The sequence below is a fragment of the Phascolarctos cinereus genome, unplaced genomic scaffold (assembly GCF_003287225.1).
Source record: "Phascolarctos cinereus isolate Bilbo 61053 unplaced genomic scaffold, phaCin_HiC Scaffold_2;HRSCAF=192, whole genome shotgun sequence".
In the NCBI taxonomy this organism is placed as follows: Eukaryota; Metazoa; Chordata; class Mammalia; order Diprotodontia; family Phascolarctidae; genus Phascolarctos; species Phascolarctos cinereus.
This window is the reverse complement of record NW_027555625.1, coordinates 62524683-62547720: the sequence shown is the minus strand read 5'-3', so window position 1 is coordinate 62547720 and position 23038 is coordinate 62524683. Positions and strand designations below refer to the sequence as shown.

The window sequence follows — 23038 nt, the reverse complement described above, 5'->3', positions numbered from 1 at the left end:
AAATAATTCTCAACATGTTTACTACTGTTAAAGGTTATATGGCAATTTACATTTTTTAAACATTCCAAGAATGTTGTTAAAGTTCATTTTGAACTGAAATTTGAACTACTCATCCAAAACATACATGTATGAGCTGATTTTAACGGCTTCATATATGAATTTTAATAATGGTATCCTAGGTTCTGTGGTACATATGGCTCCTATGATTTTTGATTTATGAAGAGCTTATTACAAGGGAGGATTCTTTGGAGGGAGAAGAGCACCGTTGAGAAGGGACAGCATTCATAAAACATTTAGTAAAACAACAGTGATGAAAAAAATCCAGCATTTGCCCTCTAACCATTTGGCTGTGGTTTCTTAGGGGTCTTTTCTCCCAGTATAAGAAGAGTGATGAGTAGTAGCAGACTTACTAGTTAATGTAGTAAATTGCATAGCTGCTCCTAACTACTCTAAACTCTGCTCCATTTGCTGTCTTGGTGAATGGCAGCTCAAAGCAGGATGACAGGAGCAGATGAGAGAATTTGTTGATGCTTGCTGACGAATTTTATTAAAGGGTATAAGGTATGGTGATGCTGTGAGACTCTTCTACTCTCTCTAGGTCCTCAGAACAAAAATAGTGAGGAGAAAAGTAGAATCTATGAGGCAGAATTTATTCCATTTCAATTAGGTTGTTTTCAGTGACAATTTGGGGAAAAGCTGATACTTAATGCCTGTTTGAATGAACGTTGATGATTTGTACCTCTCATTGGTTGCGCAACCAGAAGCAGGCAACATTTTAGAGCCAGAAACTGACACTATTTTAAAATTGAATTACAAAAGTGTATATTGCATTTCTAAATAAGATGTGACTTTATTTGGATATTTAAAAGTTATACCATAGAATTGCATTGATACTAGGAAGAATCTTTAGTTATTTTATTTTATTTTCTTTCTCTTGACATTTTAGTATACTGTTTGTAAATTTTTAACCATCTTCTCTGCATGTGAAGGGTTAGGAGAAGGAAGATTGGTGAGATAATGAGCCGAAACTTTATTCCTGAAATTAGCGATTAAGCAAGAGGTAAGGTGATAAATCTGTAGCCTATATTAATTTTTACCTGGCAGAGGCTGTCAGCTGGGGTCCATTGAAGTTAGTAGAGGAGCATATTCATTAAGTGCCATTTGCCAAAATTGCCACCTGTATTTACAATTAGTATTGGAAGACTAATTAATATTCATGGATACTTAGTACTGTCTCTGCTTTGAATAAAATAATAGTAATTAAAAACTGACATATGAGGCTTTCAAAGCTCTTTACAATGAAAATCTTCCTGTTTGCATTTTTTTAGGAAGCTGAAACTGTTTTCTGCTTTCATCAGGCTTAACAGATTGGACCCTTGTCCATACTTCCCAGGTATAGGGCAGCTAGTGGATAGTAGATAGAGCACTGGCCTTGGAGTTAGGAGGACCTGAGTTCAAATATGGCCTCAGACACTTGACACTTACTAGCTGTGTGGCCCTGGGCAAGTCACTTAACTTGGATTTCCTAGCAAAACAAGAACTAGTCAGGGTCCATTTTGTTTCACTTGACATCTTTTGGTTCAGTTTTTCAGCATTTATTATAAAATATTGGGGGAAGGTTGAAAAATGGTGTAATCTTGAAAAACCACAACAATATTGAGACAATATGTGTTACCTGTCCAGATAAAGGATCTATACATGGGAAGAGAATGGGACTTTGCAGTGAAATACCTTCAAGGGGTTCTGTTAGTGAACAGCATTTAGTTTATGTTTTTAGGTGACAGGCTTAAATAGTATTATAAGATCTGGCAGAGGTGTCTCTTGAGAAAATTTGTGCTTGTAGTATATGGATTTTTTTTTTAAGACTGCCTTAAAATTGTGTTGCTATAATGGCAGCCATAAAATCTATTGGAAATCCTTTAAGTCAACTATAGTGCCATCATGGAAGACACAATTTCTTCCTTACACAAATGTCAAAGCAAAAGGCATAACCATTTTTTAAATGGTGAACCAGGATGTTTAACATAATAAACCATCCTGATTTTTTTAAAATTGTGTGATAACCTTGGTACTTTCATGCATAAAAATCACTTGTAGTTATTGTCTAAACAGAGTGAGAGTGAAGAATCAACATACTCTGTTTAAAAGACTTAGTCATCTCAGTTCTTCATAGGATTTTGAGCTGGAAGGACTTTAGAGATTCTTCCTGTTCTGTAGATGAGGTAACTGAAGTCCGGAGAGGAGAGTGTCTTGCTCTTCGGGTCGAGTGCTAGTGAGAAGGAGACTGAGACCCAAAGCAGGGACATGACTTCCCCAAAATTACACAGATATTAAGTGGCCAGACCCAGGTACTTTGACTCTTTCCATTATATCATACCACTTGACTTTTTTTTAACCAAATTATATGTATTTTAATTATTAGGTAATTAAAAAAGAAAACTTGTTTCAGCTCATTAGAAATGTGACAAATTTCAACCTTAACTAGTATGGTATCTTGGAAAAATGCTAGAGTTGGAGTAGAGGCCTGGATACAAACCTCGGCTCCAGTGCTGGTGATTTCCTTAATATAGAGAACTCCCTCTCCTCATCGTAGGCAGGCACCCTTCTCCGCAACTTATGGTCTTGGAAAATTGCCGGGAGCAGAGGTGTCAAACACCCTGCCAGAATACACTGAGTGTTGCTGGAACCAGATTAACATGTAATTAACAAAATACAATAATACTTAGATGATATTAATATGGTTTTCTAAGTCAATATATGGCCCTGGGGGACCCTTACCTATGGTTTAGTGGCCTCCTCTTCTATGTGAGTTTGACGTAATTGGCTTAGAGTACTAAGAGATTAGGGGACTTGGCCAGGGTGACACAGCCATTATGTGTCTGCAACAAGACTTGAACCCAGGTGTTCTTGGCTTCAGGGCCAGCTCTCTGTCCATTAAACCTTGCTGCCTCATCTGCAATATGGGGATAATACTTGTATTACCACCCTATTGTACTTGGGCTGTTTGTTATGTGCTGTTTCCACCGTTCCAATGTAAACTCCTTGTGGGTAGGAACTGTCTTTCTTTCTGCTTGTATTCCCAACCCTTAGGACAGTGCCTGGTACATATTAATAAATGCTTGTAGACCTGACGCGACATTATAAAAATCCTTTAAAAAATACTAAAATAAGGAGCAACTCCTGAACTAAAAGTATTGGGAGTCGGAGGATGTGAGTTGGAATCCTGACCTTTACCTTTCTATGTGGCCTTGAACAAACAAATCACCTGATCTTTCTGGGCCTGTTTCCTCTGTAAAATAAGGTTATTGGACTAGATGATTTAAGATCTGTTCCAAATGTGAATGCCTCCTATGAGCCTTTTGCAGCCACTTTAAGACTAGTACCAACTTGAAACCGAATTTCTCGAGAGCTTTCCTTATTTCTTTCGTTAGAGACAGACAGACAGAGACTTAATCCCACCTACTGATATATTTAGCAAGTAAAATTTTCATTTGGATGATGGTAATGTGCTTGCCAAAAATGTTCTTCAGGTTTGGGGGTTTTATTATTAGTTACTCCACAGATTAGCCCAGAGAAGTAGGGATAGTGTTGTTTCCACTTTGAATATCAGAAAACTCACTAAAAAAAAAAACTCACGCATACAAAGCTAGAAGTCAAATTGTTAAGGGTCTCAGAATATATGATGTTGCTGGCTAAGCCATGTGAGTGGTTTTCTTAACTACAGTATGTGTTGGGTGAATATTCTAATAGTTACAGTCTCACATTGCTCTCTCCCCATTATCTCCTATTTTTCATTTAAAAATGCTTTGGAAGATTGACAATTCCTGATTCATCTAAGACAGTTGCTTTCAAGCATTAACATTTAAGAAGTGAAAATATTTCATTTGCATCTCAGTCTCTTACATTTTTAGTACCTGAGGACTGTCTTGAAGTACAGTATTAAGTAGAAAAAGCACCGGATTTAGAGTCAGAGCAACTCAGTTGAAGGTGTGGCTTTGCTGGGCTGAATGTGTCACCCGGGCAAATCATTTCATCTTCTGGGCCTCAGTTCATCATCTGTAAACTTCAACTACTTGATCTCCAAACTCTCTTCTAGTTCTAATCCTGTGATCCTACTGTTAGCATAAGCTCATGAAAGCAACGGGGGAAAAATAGAGAAATGTCTTATTTACAAATGCTTTAAAGCCAAACAAAAAGTTTTTGGAAGTGTTTTCTTTTTAAATCTTAGCATTCTGTAAAAATCTAATCCTTTAGATCTTGAGCGATTTTTTTTTGGTCATAATTTTGTATTTAAAAATAACCATTTTTAAGTGTAGGGTTGATAGCCTTTAGCTCAAATTTTGCAACATGAGATTCTAACGTCAGCAAAAAATGACCTGAAAGAAAGTATTGATTCCATGTCTTATTTTATATCTAAGCAGCCAATGGCAAATGTCGTCAAAATGGAATCAGATGTTTGTAACTTAATACTTAAGAAAAATGATGAGTGTGTGTTTTTGACTTTAAGTATTCTTTTTGCTGCCTGGCTTAAGACATAAACTGATGTAAAAATAAATGACTGCTTGCATAATTTATGTAATGTCTTGCTCCTGATCCTGTTTGTATTGATTTTTCTAAAAGGCTTTTGTGGCCACAGGAACCAATCTGTCTCTCCAGTTTTTTCCGGCCAGCTGGCAGGGAGAGCAGCGACAAACACCTAGCCGGGAATATGTCGACTTGGAAAGAGAAGCAGGCAAGGTAAGAAAAATTTCTTTGCATTTTAAAATAACTAGTTGTGTGACTATAGACTGTACCTTTTTATAAGGAGATCGCGAATCTGATTACATCATGGAATAGGCAGGCACGTTGACTGTCATTTTGTTGCAGTGAAAATGTCTTATAACTTTCCTATGTTTTCTAATGTAACCATTTGTTATAAAAACTTATAGCCCACAAATAATTCTGTACTGTGCCTTCCCACACATGTCATTCAAAACTTGGGCCCTTTAAAAATATTAAAAAGAAGTTTTTTCTATATTTATTAACATGTGATTTAATGAAATTTTATAACTCCAGAGTTTGGACTTGAGAAAACTATGGGGAGTTCTATAGGCTTTGAAAAATCTTTGCTCATGTACAAGTTTTAAATGCCAGTTGTTTAAACTTTGGTTCATTTTAATTTGAACAAACAAAAATGTCTGTATTATGACAGATATGTGTATGTATGGAAGAGAGTAAGAAGAATCAACTATTTTTACATCGTTTTAGAAAAATGTAAAAACCCAAAAGAAATGTTAACTATTAAGTGAAAGGAGCAACTTAATATTTGCTTTGCTTCCTGTGGGTTAATATAGAGAACTTAAACGCTGAGGGAAAACATTATGAAACGTTACTTTGCAGTGTTTTAAACTTCTTGGTTTTCCTTCTCTTCCCCTTCTCCTCCATCCCCTCCCCACCTTTAATCTTAAAGAGATCTTTCAGAAAGAGACAAGTAATTCTGTTGGGACCTTAATGTTATTTTAATAGTAATCGTTGAGGTGTGAGCATTGGATATGAAAATACAGATGGAAATATTTTGAACAGCAAACCCCTAACAAAAATCTCTATTGAAATTATGTCAGATGAATTTTTAAAGATAGATTTGGTTGATCTTTGTTGAAGTTTGTTTCACTCATTTTGCTGCAGTGGTTGATCAACAAATTCTGAATTGTGTACCAACAGTGTATAATTTGATGGTTAGCATAATGTAGATTAACCATATTAAAAGTCCAGAAACTAAATTAAAATTATTCCTGAAATAATCATTGAGTTGATTTTACATGCAGAATTTCTCAACTTTTCTCAGATTCAGTTTGATCCTGTACATTTTTTTAAAATTAGCAACCTAGATTAGTTTTTCTCTATAAATTTTTGATGTGTAAGAAGGCTGTCATTTTTCTTGTAAGAAGCAAAAACTTTTCAGTGTTCCTTTGAGAGTATTTAAGCATTGAACTACTAAGGAAATCATTTCTCTGCTTCTGTAAATGTAAGTTATTATATAGTAGTGGTCTTTTTTACTTTTATGAAATTTTAGCTAAGTGTAGCCTATGAGCTTTTTGTGGTTGGCAGACCAAACTGAACTTGGTTTTTAGATTTCAGTGAGAGAAAATATTTTACTAGTTTAGAAAAACTGAATGATACAACAAATTTGCTTTCTTCATGTTTACTTGTTAGTGTTGTCGAAATTAAAGCAAATAATTGCCTTTTTACTTATTTCATATTATAGGTAAGAAGGGGAACTTAGACGATTTATATGGGTTTTGGTGTCTTTTGTTACCCTTTCTTATCCATATGTGTGATGGTTTAGAAATTAACCTTTGAAGTGATTGTTGATAATTCAAAATAAATTAATTTTTAAAAAATAAAAAAAGAAATTAACCTTTGTTTAAAGACTTAGTTGAAAGTTAAGTGATTTCTAATGTCATTATTTCCTCCAAATTTTTTGTCCTAATTTAAACTTAACAGAAAATTTAAATAATAGAACAGTTGTTAACAAACTTTCTTTTCCAGTGATTTCCATTATTCTATTTTATTTGCAACTTTAAAAAAGGCGTTAACTAATTTGAGGCTAAACTTTTGTAGCTTTGTATAACTCTTGAGAATATTGATTATCAACCCAGAAGCAGTTTTCCTGGACTGAAGCTGTCAAGCTGTTTTCAGTTATAGAAACAAAAAACATCAAATAAGAGATGAATCTAGTTTTATAATATGTTATCCGTTTTGATTACCTGTGGAAAATCCAAAAATAATTTCTCTTAGTTTTGAGATGGTGTATTTGCATTTATTTATTTACCATGGAGTGTCTCTTCTGGAAATTTTCTGCTTTCCAAAAAAGAAATGAAACCATATTATCTTTAACTTAGGGGAAGCTAGAAGGCTATGTATTTTTTTCTTATCTTCTACATAGACAAGGGCAAGTGACTGTCTATGCTTTTAGCTACCTCATTTTACACACAAACTGAGAGGAGCAGAAATAGGAAGGGACTTGTCCAAGGTTAGGAAATACTGCCCTCAGACTGATGGAAAAGAATAGCCTTAAGGAGAGCTGGTCTTTGTCTTTAAACTTAACTAGTTCCTGTTTTCCCAAGGCAGGAATATAATAATTTGAGTTTTTTTATTTGAGGAGGAGCCTTTTTGTTTTTAAAACTGAAATGCCCTTTTTTCAGAAACTACTAGTCTAGAGAAAACCAGTTTAATAGAAGATTTAAGGAAATTCTAATTATACATAGTATATGTAATCAATAAGTAAAATAGCGTATTTCATAAAATATGCTAAAATAGCATATTTCACATAAAATATAGTTTTCATGTATAATATCTGGTTTTGGCCCATATGTCTGTTTTTGGCCCAGCCTGGCTAAGTTCAGGGAGGCCCATTACTAGTTTGGCCATAGGCTGTTGCCCTTTTTGTCCTTAGCTCTCCATATCTCTTCTACTCCTAGTTCCAGTTTATCCCCCCAAGCACTTAATTACTTGTTTGACCTTTGGCAAGTCACTTCACTTCCCTAGACCTCAATTTCTTCAGCTATAAAATGCCAGGGTTGGACTAGATGACTTCTTAGGTCTCTTCCAATCCTTGATCTTTAATCGTATCTTCGTTAGTGAGGATATACTCAGACTGACCATAGATCTTGAAATCTTAAGGTCTCTTTTCTTTAAGGAATGGGAAAGACAGTTTGACTTTGGGTTCAAATATATTCTGCTTTGGGTAAATATGACTGTATCATTTGTATATTTAAACAGTTTACCAAAGTATTTTCTTTACTGAACGGATGTGGAATATTAAACAGTAAGAATTGTTGTGTGTCCTAATCTTTATAGCTTATGTAAAATTAGATAATTTATGTAGGTTTTTTTAACCTCTCATATAATATCTGTATTTAAATAAAGAATTGAAGTCTTACTAGGTAGGATACATTGCAATTAATTCAGATTTCAGAAAATGGCCTAAAGTTTTTCTGTTTGTTTTTGGTATCCCTAGAGTAAATAAGTAATTATTTAATTATGCTTCTAGATATGACAGGGTGAGTTTCCCAGTAGGATTGTGCTGTGCTTCTTGTTCAAAATTAAAAGGACAGTTAGAAATGCTGTTAAATTATGTGTTTACATGTAGTTATCTTATACTTCTGAAACAAATTGCATTTAAAATATGCTATTGTACAGATCAGCTTCTACCTTCTTTCACCCACTATTTTGTTTGCTCTTTTATGGAATCATATCAAACACAAGTAGAATGTTAAAACACTAAAGAGGAAAAAATCAGAACATTGGAAACAGATGTAAGCCATATTGAAGAAGGTAAATCAAATTGCTCTATCTAAATAGGCTACCTAAAAGCATTGGTAAAAAAAAAAAATCTGTGATGGAAGCTCTCTAGACCAATGAAATCACAGGTCAGATACAAAAACTTTTTTTCCCCAAGTATATATATAGATGCTGTTGTAATTAATAAAACATAATTCATTAAAACAAAAACATTCAGAGAATTTTGGAGGTAAAAAAGATCATAGTTTAGCCCCTTCATTTTATGGACAGAAGTAAGTTAATAGAGGTTGTCACTGTACCAAGTTCACACAACTAATTTGCATCAAAACCAGGCTTAGAACTTAGGTTGCCTGGTTCCTGGCCCATTGCCCTTTCTGCTTTTTATTAGGATAAGCAAAGAAATCTAGAAAAAACTTTCTACAGGTTTTTCCTTAGTAAGTAAAACTTTTGACTTATCATCATTTTGCTACGTGATTTCAGTTCTCCTCATTAAGGGAAGCAACTGTGTCTAATGTAGTTGGAGTTTAATATAGTAATAATCTGATTTTTAAACAATGTGTATGCAGGCCATTTAAATGGAATCATAGGAGGTAATATACATAAACTGGGACTGGAACCATGCATAAAAATTTTGGATAAATGTGTGATCTATTTGATAAATATAAATGTGGAAAAAAGTTTCAGTTACTCCCACTGTTTCTGTATCATAGTATGTTTTTGATGTGGTGGAAAGAGCACTAAATTTGGACTTAATGGGCCTGGAATCAACGTCTAGATCTTACTGCCCTACCTCTCTGAGCCATCACTTTCTTCACCTGTAAAATGAGAGGGTTAGATGAGGTGATGTTTAAGGTCTTTTTCAACTCAATCAATAATCTGTTGTTAAGCCCACAGACTCTGCTTGATGTTATATAGCAAATAAATGCAGTGACCTCTGTTGGCCCAAGAAGGTATTGCAGGAGCCTCACTAGCGAAGAATGTCCCATTCCTTCATGGAATCATAGATTTAGACCTGGAAGGGACCTCAAAGGTCTTCTGCTCCTCGTTTTACAGATGAGGAAACTTAAGTCCAGAAAGTTTAAGTGACTTGTCCAAGGTCACCCTGGTAGTAAGTGGCAGAGCTGAGATTTAAACCCAGGGAGTATGCCTCTAAACCTAGCTAGTTTTTTACACTTGTACCATATATCACACCGAAAGGTGAAAAGTATTTCTTAGACCTTGCTCCAGAAAGACCTTTTGTATTTTTCTCCAGCCCTGTTCTGTATTCTCATCACTGACTCATGTGGAGCCTTTGTGCTTCAGTATACAGGGATAGGCTTGGAATCTGTAGGAAAATAGGAAAGAGTCTTTCCAAAAATGAATATTGGTTTCTGCTATTTAGGCTAGTATCTCTCCTGACTCTCACTGAGCTTCTGCAATTTTGGACATCTCATATAATTATTTTTCCCCACTCCAAAACAATGAGGACTGTATTTTGAATGTTCTCTACTACTTATTAGCTTGGTGACCTTGGCAAGTTACTGCTCTTGCTTGAGATTCAGTTTCCTCATCTATTAATCAGATGATTCCAGAGGTTCCACTCAATTCTAAATCCTTTTATCTTTTTAATGGGTAGCGGGCCCCTTTTCTTTAAACCCTCCCTTTTGGAACTCATAGCTATACATTCTCATTTGAGTCTTCTCGTTGCCATTCTTTTTAGCCCAACCTGCCCTTCAGATAGATCTTCCTTTCCATATATGTTCATTACCTTAGGGTCCACACTATATGTTCTATATGTGAGGAGAGGGGGCTTTTTCTCACCTCTATTCTATAGCTCTGCTCAAGCCAAATAATAATAATAATAGCTGGCTGTGCTTACTGTGTGCCAGGCACTGTGCTAACCACTTTACAATTATTTGATCCTTACAACAACTTTGGAAGCTATTATTTTCCCTATTTTACAGCTGGGTAAATGAAGGTAAACAGGATAAGGGACTTGTCCAAGGTCATAGAGCTAGTATCTGAGGTCACATTTGAACTCAGGTTTTACTGAGGTCCAGCCCTCTATCCACTGTATCACCTAGCTGCCCCATAACATTGTCAGTTCCTCTTTATTAAAGAACCATAAGTAGAAGGAAAATGAGTGTTTTCTTTTTTGAAGACTGATAAGGTGACTTAAAAATCATAATTACTGATAAGAAACTGTGGTTGACCATTAACCTTTCTGGTCAACCTTGTAGTTCTGTTTATGGTAGTTCCTCATAGCAGTGTTTTGAGGAATAAACTGTCCCACATCTAAGATCTTGAACTTTTATGCAAGGTAGTATGTTACAGTAGAAAGATCTTAGAATGTAGAATAGAGTGAAACCTGGGTTTGAATCCTACCTCTGTTGGGGAGTAACTTTGTGACCATTGGGTAAGTCATTTAACTTCATGAAAATAGTAATACAGGCTGTTGTACCTACCTTATGTGGTGGTTGAAGACAAAATGAGATAGTGTGTTGCAAACCCTGATGTGCCACATAAATATGTAAAGTATCATTTTAAGCATCTAACATTTATTAAGACAATTTTAAGCTCCTTTGAATTAGGGACCATATTTTATTCATTTTATAGTCTTCTCTATTGCTTAGCACAGAAGCTAAGGCATTCAGCAAATATTTGTTGAATTAATGAATCATGCAAAAGAATTCAGAGTGTTTACTATAATGACATCAGACAACTTGGCCTTTATGGAGAAGCAGGGGAAGAAAGGACCTAATAGCTAGAAGTAGTATGGAACCCTGAATTGGTAGTTCAAGCTGGATTTTGATCCCAGATCCACCACTGATGAGTTATATGACTTTTAATAACTCACTTCATCTTAGTAACTCATAGTTTGCTTACCTATAAAATGAGGGAGTTAGGACTAGGTAAACTCTAGAGGTCTGTGTGGCATTAACATTCCATGATTTTGCATATTTCATTCTTTCTAGCTTCGAAGTTCCAGGATTGAAATAAAAGCAATATCAGTAAGATCTATGGATTAAGAACCTCATCCATTTGTATTTATAACAATAATCAACCACCATTTGTTAAGCACCTACTAAGTGCCAAGCACCTATACCAATCACCAGGGATACAAAGACAAAAGTGGGGGAAGTCTTTGTTCTTCCGGAGTTTATATTCTGAAGGGGGAGACGATTTATATACATATGAATATAGAGAGCTGAGCATTAGCATATGGGGGTGAGTGGCCTCATGAGTAAAGGCTTTGTGTGCAAGGTAGTTTATGAAACGAGTTTTGGAAGAAATTGGCAATTCCAAGATGCAAACCTAAGGAGGCATAGCATTCCAGGCATGAGGGACATCCAATGTGTTTTTAGTCTATGTAAATTTAACATGTTTTAAATAATTTTTTATATTCTTACCTTGGCCATTGTGGAAAGAGCACTGGCCTGGAAATTTTGAATCCGAGTCCAGTTCTGCCACTCACCTATGTGACCTGAAGAAAGTCACTTTCCCTTTCTAAGCCTCATTTGCTTCATCTTCAATGATGATGATGATGATAATTACAATAGCTAACATTTATATATAGTGTTTACTGTGCACCAGGCACTGTGCTAAGCACTTTACAAATATTATCTCATTTGATCCTCACAACCATTCTGGGAGGTAGGTGCAATTATTATTCCCATTTTATAACTTAGGCAGACAGGTTAGGCGACTTGCCCAGGATCCCACAACAACTAAGTGTCTGAGGCCAGATTTGAACTTAGGTCTTCCTGACTCCAAACCCAGTGCCCTATTCACCAGTCCAATTTAAAATTGGGGGTGAGATTAGCTAACTCCTAAGCTGGCCAGCTCCAGCATTCTGTACTCTGATATAACTTTGAGCTCTGACATTGTAGAATTATATGTTGTTTTTCAAAATATTAATTGAATAATTTTTTTTAAAAAAACTGGATCAGGGTAAAATATATTCCATCATCTCTGTAGCTATGGCCTTGAACTTTTTTATGAGGGAAGAATCCTGTACCTGGTTTGCAGACTGGTGTTTATTACCCACCTGTAGAATAGGTTAAACTGCAACTCTGAATGGGGCCAGGAGGTTTAGCTCTAGACACAACTGCTGCTGTCGAAGTGGAGCTCTGAGTGACATACTCCCCTGTGTTCTTTGCCACTGTAACCATCTGAGTGAGGCTGTCACCCAAGGCCAGTGCCATTCTAAACAGATTAATGAAGACAGCATTCCAGAGACCACTGAAGTTCAGATGAAATCTAACTGTTCCAGGACTAGAAGAGGGTGGCACTTTGATCAGACCTAGTAATTCTAAACCAAAAACCTATTTCATGATTGTGCCTTTGGAGGGAGAGAAGGAACAAGCACTTATCAAATACTTGTTGTCAATCATTAAACATTTACTAAACGCCTACTGTGTGCCAGGAACTTTGCTAAGTGCTTTACAAATATTATCGCATTATGTCATTTGATTTGAGAACAGAGTCTCTGCTTTTGAATTTGCCAGAACTGATAAAATTTCAAAATATCAAATAGTGTACCGTCTAGCCCAGGAGGGCCTAAGAGTTATAGTAACACAAGGATTAGGGAGGATTCTGGGAGGCTGGAACCCTGGAAGTGCGTCTTTTATCCAGACCAAAAATCTGATCAGAGGTATAGCAATCTTATGAGAAAACTAATTATGCAGGACCAAATTAGATGAAGCAGGTAGAGGGGTGTGTGTGTGTGTGTGTGTGGTTGTGTGTGTGTGTGTGTGTACACACACACACATTGAGTACATCACTGGGGTAAGACAGTACACAAAGTGAATATAAAAGGATAAATTTTTTTCTCCACTTTTAGCAAAGCATAATTATTTTGATCCCTTTTAACTGAGAAGTAACTTTCCCTTTTACAAAGCCATTGTAAGGAATACTCTTATTTTTATATCTTAGCTATTTATGTTACACACGTATGTAGAGTCTAAACTTATGTTATTTAGCCTGTATTGTGTTTTTTCAGAAGGAAATTTTTGATTGGAATCATTGTGATATGGTGGTAGTTCAGTATTTTTAAAATACGGAATAAATTCAAAATGTGTGTCTTGGCAACTAATTCACTTTAACTACTTTTGCACTCGGAGCATCTTTGTTGAGCAATTTATACGGACTCTGATGTCTTGTTTAGTAAAATGGACAAGCCCAGAATCTACTAGACTGAGTTTATAAATAATTTAGTCATATAATTTATTGATAGCTAAAGGATATCTGAAAAGACTGTCTTCATCTTAAGGTAACCATCCTAATAATTTAGGTTGTATATTTTCTTCAAGAAGACATTCAGAACTGGAATTTTCTTAGCACTCAGTAGTTGTCCTCATGCTTTGTCATCCACTTAGTTGAGAATGTATTCCATCTGTGGAAACTAAATTTCTCTTAATAAGTGGACATGGAGAGTAACCTACTATCCTTCTCATAGAAAACCCTTTACAGACTCAAAAACGAGATTCAAATCATGCTTAAATTAAGCCTTTTCTTCCTTTGACTGCAGTTCCTTTGACCTTTCCTCATAGGACCTATTGCTAAGTGTTTGTTATTGCAGAAGAATGTAAATGGTTATTATAGTTAACTGGAAGCCATTAGTCTTGTGTAACCAGCTTAGTGACTCTGTGCATCTTGTGTTTATTCCCACCCTCAGTGGGATTTGAGGATTCTGTGCTTTGGGAGGATTTTGAGTTAACTGTTAGTGTATTTTTCAGCTCATGCATAGTGTATGCTTTTAGTTAGTGTATTACGTTTTTTCCTCTATAAGGCTAAGAAATGGGAAATAGAAATTTTAAAGACCAAGAAAATAAGCATCGTGTAAATACAATATAGTATTTGAATGAGCACAACTCCAAATCCAATGACTTGGATCACCAGACTGAGAGATTAAAACTTTGCTTTTTATATACATGTCTTTCTTCTTTCTCCTTTCTCCTTTTAATTATATGGTTAAACATTATCAAGAGCAAATATTCATCCACAGAATTTGTGGCATTAGACTGTCCTCAGTTTGATCATCTGAGCATTTTTTTCTTGTTTCCTTTCTATGCTTTTGTACTTCTTTGCATCATCACTCAGGGGGCTTCAATATAAAATATCAAAGCTAAAATTTATAAAACGTACAATGAATAGGAACAGAATCCTGTTTTTAATAGTCTCCAACAATTGGCTCTGCTTCTTCTGGAACATTTACAGTAATTTGCCTGCAGGATCTTTGTCCCAGAATAAATATTGTTTCTGTTTATATGCCACCCACAATCTGGCAGGGTATAACCAGGCCACTTGGATGTTAGCCCCAAGAAATCCCTAGTCAAACTCCCCTAGTTCCTTTCTTGCTAACCTAGGTATGCCAAATAAAAATAGGTGTGTTAGAGGTTCAAGAATAAGATTCTTCCCAAGTCATTTTTAATCAGTGTTCATCACATTGCATTACGATCTGATTAATAGCACCACATTTGTATGATGGTAGGAAAGTTACAGGGGTGTTTTTGTTGTTGCTGTTTGGCCTTTATTCTCGAAGAGGACAATGACATCAGGAAGGTGATACCATGATTTGCAAGTGAACTGGATTACATTAGGGAGGGCTGTGCAAAGTCACCAGCCTTGCTTTGTCCTCCAGAGCCATCTGAGTCTAGATGAAGATGACTGGAGATGGCCTCGCAAACATTACAGAGTACTTTTTTTCACAGCTCCTGTATGAGATGGATGATAATAATATTATCGCTATTATTTAGAAAAGGGAACTGAGGCTCTGGGAAGCTAAGTGACTTCTCAGTGGTCACACAGCAAGTGTCTGAGATGGCCTGTTCTCCTGACCATTCTCAGGGATCTTTGCCCTTAGCCATCCTGCCTTTCTCTGATTCTCCTAAATTGAAAAGCTGTAGCTTTTTTTGTGTGTTAGTGTGTAAATGTATTAAAAATGTTTCCTTTTTTTCTAAAAGTCTGTGCCAAGTATTAAACTTAGGCTACTGGCTCTACCATTTATTTTCCTTGCAAGGTTAGACAAACCATTAAGCTTTTCTACATTGTTAACCTTTTTATCTGTAAAATAATGATAAAGTACTTGAAATGTCTGTGTTAGGGTTAACAGAGCTCTAAAAATGTACGTTGTTATTACGGCATTAGTAAATGAAACTAATTTTGGGAAAGCCACTTTGACAGTAAAAGCAAATGGCTGAATATTTGAGGAAATAAATTTTACTACCCAAGTTATATGGAAACAATAGTGTGAGAGGAATGATTTATAATTAGTGTGTCTAAGCTCCTATGGAAAATAAACTTTTTCAGCTTAAATTACAATAGCACAAAAAGTGTATCTAAAGTGCTTAAAAATAGGTTGTCCCTAAAGTAGAGAACTGCTTCGTTGATAATTTTGTATACCGATTAATACCTATTAATTTGCTTTAGTGAACATCTTTTTTTCTCTTAGTACAAAGGAAAATTTTAGCCCAGGCCCTTTCTAAATTGCATATTGCAAATTATACATTGGCAAATTCTAAATTAATGAATTTTCTTGCCATATCGTCTCATAATCCAAAATATTTTAAAAATTTGATTCTTGAAACATTATCCCGATGACATAGAATATTATATTGTAAGAAAGATATTTTTGTCTTGTAAATTTAATATGCCCTAATTCTTCCTTCTTCCCATCTTCTTCACATATAGAAAATCACTTCATTTTATAGGCTTTATGAAAACCAGTCTTAATCTTAGCATCTCAGTATATTTGTCCTTAACTGAGTTTCTCAGGCTGTAGCTTTGTGATACATGTAAGTATATTCCTTTTGGTTACATTCATATTCTTTACCTTCTCTTCTCCCATATTAAAAGGTATAACCTTTATTGCTACTTTTCCACTAGTAAAATTTAATTTCCTGATTTACATTTACATCAGGAGCCAGGTTTAAATGCAGAAGTATTATTATTTGTGTCCAGAGCATTGGACTAAAACAGAGAATATCAAGTTTCCTTCCTATTGCCATTACTCAGTTAATTTGGAATTAAAGTTAGTTATTTTCTTTGCAACTCAATTTGCCTATCAGTTTTTATTTGTTTGTTTTTTCTTAAAGCAAGAGAAACCATCATTGACAAGTTTATAGTACTGGTGATCTAGGTAAAGAACTTTGAACATTTAAAATATATATATGTATCAATTTTAATATAATGTTCAGTTTTTATTTTATACTTCAGGAGACTGTTCTTTGACCTTGCTATATGTCATATCTGTGTCTAGGATCACTGAGTTTTTTCCATTTTTCTTAGTTTTAATAAAGCTAATAATTTTCTGTCAATATGTTAGTAGAATGTAAGCTCCTCAAGGCAGGTTTTTAATTTACTTGTTAAAGAATAGAAATAGAGGGGAATATAGCTCAGTATTAGGACAAATGTTTTGTGTGTATGAGGCCCAGGAATTGATTTCCCCCAGCACTATGGAAGGATCAATGGACACCTGGATTCTAATTGCAGTTCTGCCGCTAACTTGCTGTATGACCTGTGTCATCTCTCTGATCCTTGGTTTCCTTGTCTGTAAATAGTGAGATATGGCTAAATGAGCTCCAAGATGCCTTCCAACTCTAAAATTTTTTCATTTATATGGTAGCAATCAAGAGATTACTCTGTGTGTGCAGTGAAGGGGTTTTTTGGTTTGTTTTTGTTTCTCATGAAGTTAATTATTAGAATAAGATGACTGCGTGATATGAATATGGAAATGTTTAATGGACACATCAGGAATATATCCATCTGGAAAACCAGTTAACTTGACAGATTAACATAGGAAACATTGATCATACCTGACAAATGGGAATTTCTGTCATATAGAATACTACAGGCATTTTAATCACCCGCATATTTTGCCAACAAAAAGATTCTCATAACTGCCTTTGTATGAAAAATGTCACAGATGCTTAAGCATAGTAGATTGTTTGCTTTTTGCTTCCTTTGATACCCATTTTCAACTCTTCTGTGTTCCATTAAATCTTTATAGACATTAGTAATTAGGGGCAGAGTTCATCTATAGTCTTCTTTTGTGGGGGGGAAAAAGTAACATTTAGTTCTGTTTTACATGTATAAAGAAAAGTAAATGCATAGAATTATCCTGTCTAAATGCTAAAATTTAAGTCAACCCCCAAAAAGAATTTAGCAGGAATTTTAGTAAACATTTTTAAATTGTATGCAATATTTTATTGCTTCTTTAAGAATGGGTTTACTGACATCAATTGTAACATCAAGGTAAACCTGAAGGATTTTATTTTAGTGTGTGAGATTAATTGAGCGTATCCAGTTTAAGTAACAGTCTATATTATAAGTTCATAGAGCAGAAAAGGACCTTAGAGATCTAGTCCAATTATCTCATTTACAAATGAAGAAACTGAGGCCCGGAGAGTTTAAGTGATTTGCCTGAAGTCACACAGGTAAAGTAATAAGCAGATCCAAAAATTTAACCCAGGTTCTTTAGTTCTAAGTTAAGTACTTTTTCTGCTATGGCAACCTACCTCTTTATTTAAGAAGGGGAAGGGGCAGCTAGGTGACACAGTGGATAGAGTACCGGCCCTGAAGTCAGGAGCACCTGAGTTCAGATGTGGCCTCAGACCAAACACTTGACATTTACTGGCTGTGTGACCCTGGGCAAGTCACTTAACCTCAATTGCCTAAAAAGGGGGGTGGGAGAGTGGAGAAAATGGTGACTTCAGGACTTCTACCTTGAAATCTTGGCTGTTTTTATTTAAAAGGGTGCATATTAGTTATAGGTTTATAACTAATAGTAAGAGAAATTAGCTTCCACATGCATGACTTGCTAAATGCTCATATGTAAATAATGAGCCTTTTTTGGAGAAATTACTAATCTGCTTTTTGGATTCTCCATGGCACATCTTCCCAGTGTAGTGTTCCCTGTCATCTAGTGATTCCTGTTAACCCTACCTCCCCTTACCCTATCAGACATAATCAATAATGTAAATAATATTTGAGACTACCTTATAATTTCTGGGGAAATATGTGTAGTTTACTCTGATGTACATTAATGATCTAAATTTCTAATGGCCTAAGATTTGAGGAAGCATTCAGCATAACTTTTAATGTATTTGTATATAAAGAGACAGCATGGAGTGGTGACTAAAGAGCCAGCCACCAAATAAAGAAAACCTGAGATTGAGCCCGACCTCTGACACATACAGGTGGTGGGACTCTTATTGGCTGAGCCAATGCTGCTGTGGATTGGTAGAGAGGATTCCTTATTAGGAATTATCCACACCCATAAAATTATAGCCCTAGATTTTTAAAAATTGTTTTTAATAGAGTCAGATATATGACACTGAATTGTAATAAATTGTATGTTTCTCTTGTTTGTGTTCTTTTTGACAAACTTGTCTAAGTCAGAATTATAATCAACAACACTAAGTCCTCACTACTAATAACTAAAAGATGCAAAGCAATCTATAGCCACTATCACTTGACTCACAGCAACCCTGTAAAATAGGTACCACAGATATTATTGTCTCCATTTTATAGAGGAAGGGACTGAGGCTTAGAAAGATTATAATATATCCATGGTTGCACAATTTATTACCAAATGGGATTTGACTTGGGTCTTCCTTAATCCCAGTCCAACATTCTTTCCACTACACTATGTTGTTAATCACTATGAATACAGTAGAGCTTCTTATAGAAATTAAAGATGGAGGCAGAACCAGGTTGGCAGAGTAGAAGGAAGCAATGCAGTTAAGTCTCCTGTCCACAGTTCCTCCAGACAGATCTATAAAATGCACCAGACCAAATCATAATGGAGAATAAAATCACTGAGAGTCTTTTGTTTGGCCCAAGTCAGCATGGAGAGACAAAATTTGGCAGACACTGGGTCAGGTTGGGAGTAGGAGCACACAGCACTTGGAGCACTCCAGTGTTCAGGGAGAGGCCAAGCACCAGTACAAAAGGACATCCTAGACCTATACTAGGGCCCTCGAACAGAAACGGGTGCCCGCTGGAAGCTTCGTCACCAACTACCCAGTGTTGGGTTGTAGATCCAGAGCAGAGTAAAAAGCGGACCAGTGCCCATCAGTTCAATAGTGTTATTGCCTTTCCCAGGTGGAAAGGGCGGGGTACTGAGAAAGGAGGAAGTTCGGAAGGCTACATCAACAGTGGTGTGGTTCAGACCCCGTGCTCAAAGCAGGGTTTCAGAGTCTCATTTCTAGCATGTACTCCAGCCAGCAGAGGAATATATGAGGTAGACCAAAGGGGAACCTATAATTCTGCCACTTTGAACCAACAGCTTTCCAGCTGATTGATAGAGACAGAGTCCTGAAGAATTCTGCATTTGCATAGACTCACACCCAGGTCAGGAAGCTCAGACCAGGGAAGCAGCAAACAGACTTTGCCCTGGATCAGATTCCTTTGGGAGTACTAAAAGCTTGCAGGTCCCCAGCCTGTCCCTGAAATCCTGAAATAACACAACACTCAGTTGTGTCATTGTATTAACACCCAAGAAAGCAGCAACAAAACCAGTGCAGACTTGATGTGTAGCAGAACCCAACCCTAATATCAAGTCCAAAGCCAAGAAGCAGGCCGGAGGAATAGGCATGCAAAAAAAAAGATTCCACAATAATAAGGTACTGTGGTAGCAGGGATGCCCAAGACACCAAGGCAGAAGAGAATGATTCCAAAATAGCTACAGGCAAAGCCTCAGAGAGGAAAAAACACAGCTGGAACTCAACTAGAATTCCTGGAAGAGATAATGCAAGAGTTAAAAATTGTTTTTCTAAATGGAATAAGGGTGCTTGAGGAAGTAATTGGAAAGAAATTAGAGTTTTAGAAAAAAAAGAATTTGGAAAGGGAATTAATAGCTTGGCACAAGAGGTTTAAAATCTTGCCCAAACAACAAACTCCCTGAAAATTCAAATGGACCAAATAGAAGCCAATGACTTAATGAAGCAAGAAGTATTAAAGTTAAGTCCAAAAGACTGAAAAATTGGAAGAAAATGTAAAATATGTCATAGAAAAAAAAACAACTGACCTGGAAAACAGAATTTAAATACCAAGGAGCCAGAGTCAGAATCACACATGATTTAGCAGCCAGTACAATAAAAGAGAAGAGAACTTGGAATATGATATACCAGAAGGAAATTACTCTGGGCTTACAGACAAGAATAATTTACCCAGCAAAACTGAATATAATGCTGGGGGGGAGGGCAGCAGAGGCTCGGAGGCGGCAGAGAATGGATCTTTAATGAAACAGAGGCCTTCAAAGCATTCCTGCTGAAAAGACCAAAGCTGTGAAAAAACTTTGAAATTCAAACACAGGAATGAAGTATGAAAAGGTAAACATCAACAAACAATGATAAAGGACCAAAGAAGGATAAATTGATTACTTTCAAATATGGGAAGATGATACATGTCCCCTCCGAACCCTGTCATCATTAGACTTCATAGGAGTCCATTTAGACAAGGCCAGGGAGTGGTTCTGTCGTGACAGTCATAAGAAAAGAATGGAAAGAGGGAAAGGGTATACACTGGGGGAAGAAAGAGAAAATTACCTGACACAATAGGCCACGCAATTAGATAGCTATACAAACATGGAGGAGGGGGGGGGAATGGCTGCCACTTGAACCTTACTCTCATCTAAACTGATCAAAGGAAATAGAATTAGGTACAAAAATCTACCTCATTCAGCGGGAAAATGGGTGGAAGGAAGAAGAAGGGAGGGGATTTAGAGAAATGGTAGATGAAGGCAGGGATGAACCCTAAACAAAATAGGCTCTAAGGATGTACAAAAATACAGGTCTTTTTGAGGTGGCAAAGGATGGGAATCTGAAGGAGTGCCTGCAAAATTGGGGAATGAATGAACAAGTTATAGTATACAAATTTGATAAAATACTGTCATGCTGAATTCATGAACAATTAGGATTCCTTAGAGGTGAAGAACTCGGAATGCAGAATGAGAATTTCTTTAAAAAAGAAATGGCTGGGGCAGCTAGGTGGCACAGTGGATAAAGCACCAGTCCTAGAGCCAGAAGGACTTGAGTTCAAATCCGGCCTCAGACACATAACACTCACTAGCTGTGTAACTCTGGGCAAGTCACTTAACCCCAATTGCCTCACCAAAAGAAGAAAAAGAAGAGAAATGGCCAATGTAGCCATTTGATTAATTGCACAATTTCCAATGGGTTTTGTTTTTCTCTGTTCTCAGTTTGGAGTGGGAGAGTGAGAAGGTGGGTCTTGGCTGATTAAAAGAAAATATTTAAATGTTTAATTTTTTGAAAAGAGAAATTGGAGATAGGTCCTGCCTACTGAGATTATCTAATCTAGTTTGCACAGCTAGAGGGCCGTTTTTGGTTTTTGTTTGGGGTTTTATTGTGTGTGTGAAGTAGTTGGGGTCAAGTGATTTGCCCAGGGTCACACAGTTATTAAGTGTCAAGTGTCTGAGGCTGCATTTGAACTTGGGTCCTGCTGATTCCAAGACTGGAGCTCTATCCACTGCACCACCTAGCTGCCCCCTATAGGACCATTTTTGAAGATATATAAGTAAAGCAAGTATAAAACTCCCATTTTGACAACTGCTGGGAAAACTGGAAAGCAGTTGACAAAAATTAGGTTTAGACTCACATCTTATACCATCTATGCAATGAACTAAAATAGATGCACATCCTGAAGATAAAAAGTCAAACTTTTTTAAAAATAGAGAATGGCATCAAGAACCTTTCACAATTATACTTGAGGGAAAATAATTACAGGTAAAATTAGAGGAGCAGGGAAGGAGATAACTTTTGTAGTTATGGATAAGGAAAGACCAAAAAGGGATACAAAGAGCATCACAGGAAAAAAATGTACAGTTTTGGTTATTTACAATTGAAAAGTTTCTGCAAAAACAAAATCATTGGAATTAAGATTAGAACAGTTAACTGTAGACAAAAATCTTCCAAAGGAAGTTTCTCTGATAAAGGTCTGATAATCTCAGATCTGATATTCACTGATTTGACTATCAAAGAATATGAGCCATTTCCCAAGAGATAAAAGATCAAAGGATATGAATATGTAATCCACAAAAAGAAATCCTAGCTAATAGCAACCATATTTTTTAAATTCTCCAAAAGGCTAAAAATAGAAATACAAGTTAAAATGTCTCTGAAGTTCTACTTCTTACATATCTGATTGGCCGATAACCAAAAAATGGAAAATGACTATTGTTTCAGGCACTGAGAAGTCAATTGTTGTTTCTCCTTTGTTCTTGAAGAGGACCAATGAACATCAGAAGGGTAAATTGGATTTAAGTGAGGCAGAGCTGTGGACAGTCATCAACTTCACTCTTCCTCCAGAGTCATCAAAGTCCAGTGCAAGACAAAAGTCAAGACAGTGGCAGTGGCCCAGGATGACCCTTCACCTGTACTATTGATAGAATTGGGAATTGGTCCCACCATTTAGGAAAGAAATTTAGAATTAATTCCTCTACATGTTGTTGGTATAGTCACTATACATACGATCATTGTATTTGTGCATGCTGTTTGACATTTCAAAATAATTGAACATTTTTAACAATCCTATATAAGGTTGCCCCAACTTGTTAATAGTATGAGAAATGCAAGCGAGGTTTCACTTCATGCCAAGCAAATTGGCAAAGATAACAAAAGATGGAAATAATAAATGTTGGAGAGGCTATGAAAAACAGGCACAATAATACACTGGTGATAGAACTGTGATTTGGTCAGACCATTCTGCGAAGTAATTTGGAATTATGCCTGTCTCTCTGTCTCTCTTTTTTTTT

General features: G+C 36.1%; 1 protein-coding gene across 6 annotated transcripts in view; it reads left to right on the top strand.

The window, feature by feature from the left end:
* CBFB (core-binding factor subunit beta) overlaps positions 1-23038 on the top strand; it is a 101221-nt gene that overhangs the window by 3374 nt on the left and 74809 nt on the right. For all 6 annotated transcript variants that reach the window (XM_020989405.2, XM_020989406.2, XM_020989408.2 and 3 more), the window contains exon 3: positions 4621-4737. In XM_020989405.2, the coding sequence (XP_020845064.1) occupies positions 4621-4737 (117 nt within the window). The remainder of the gene's footprint in view (positions 1-4620; positions 4738-23038) is intronic.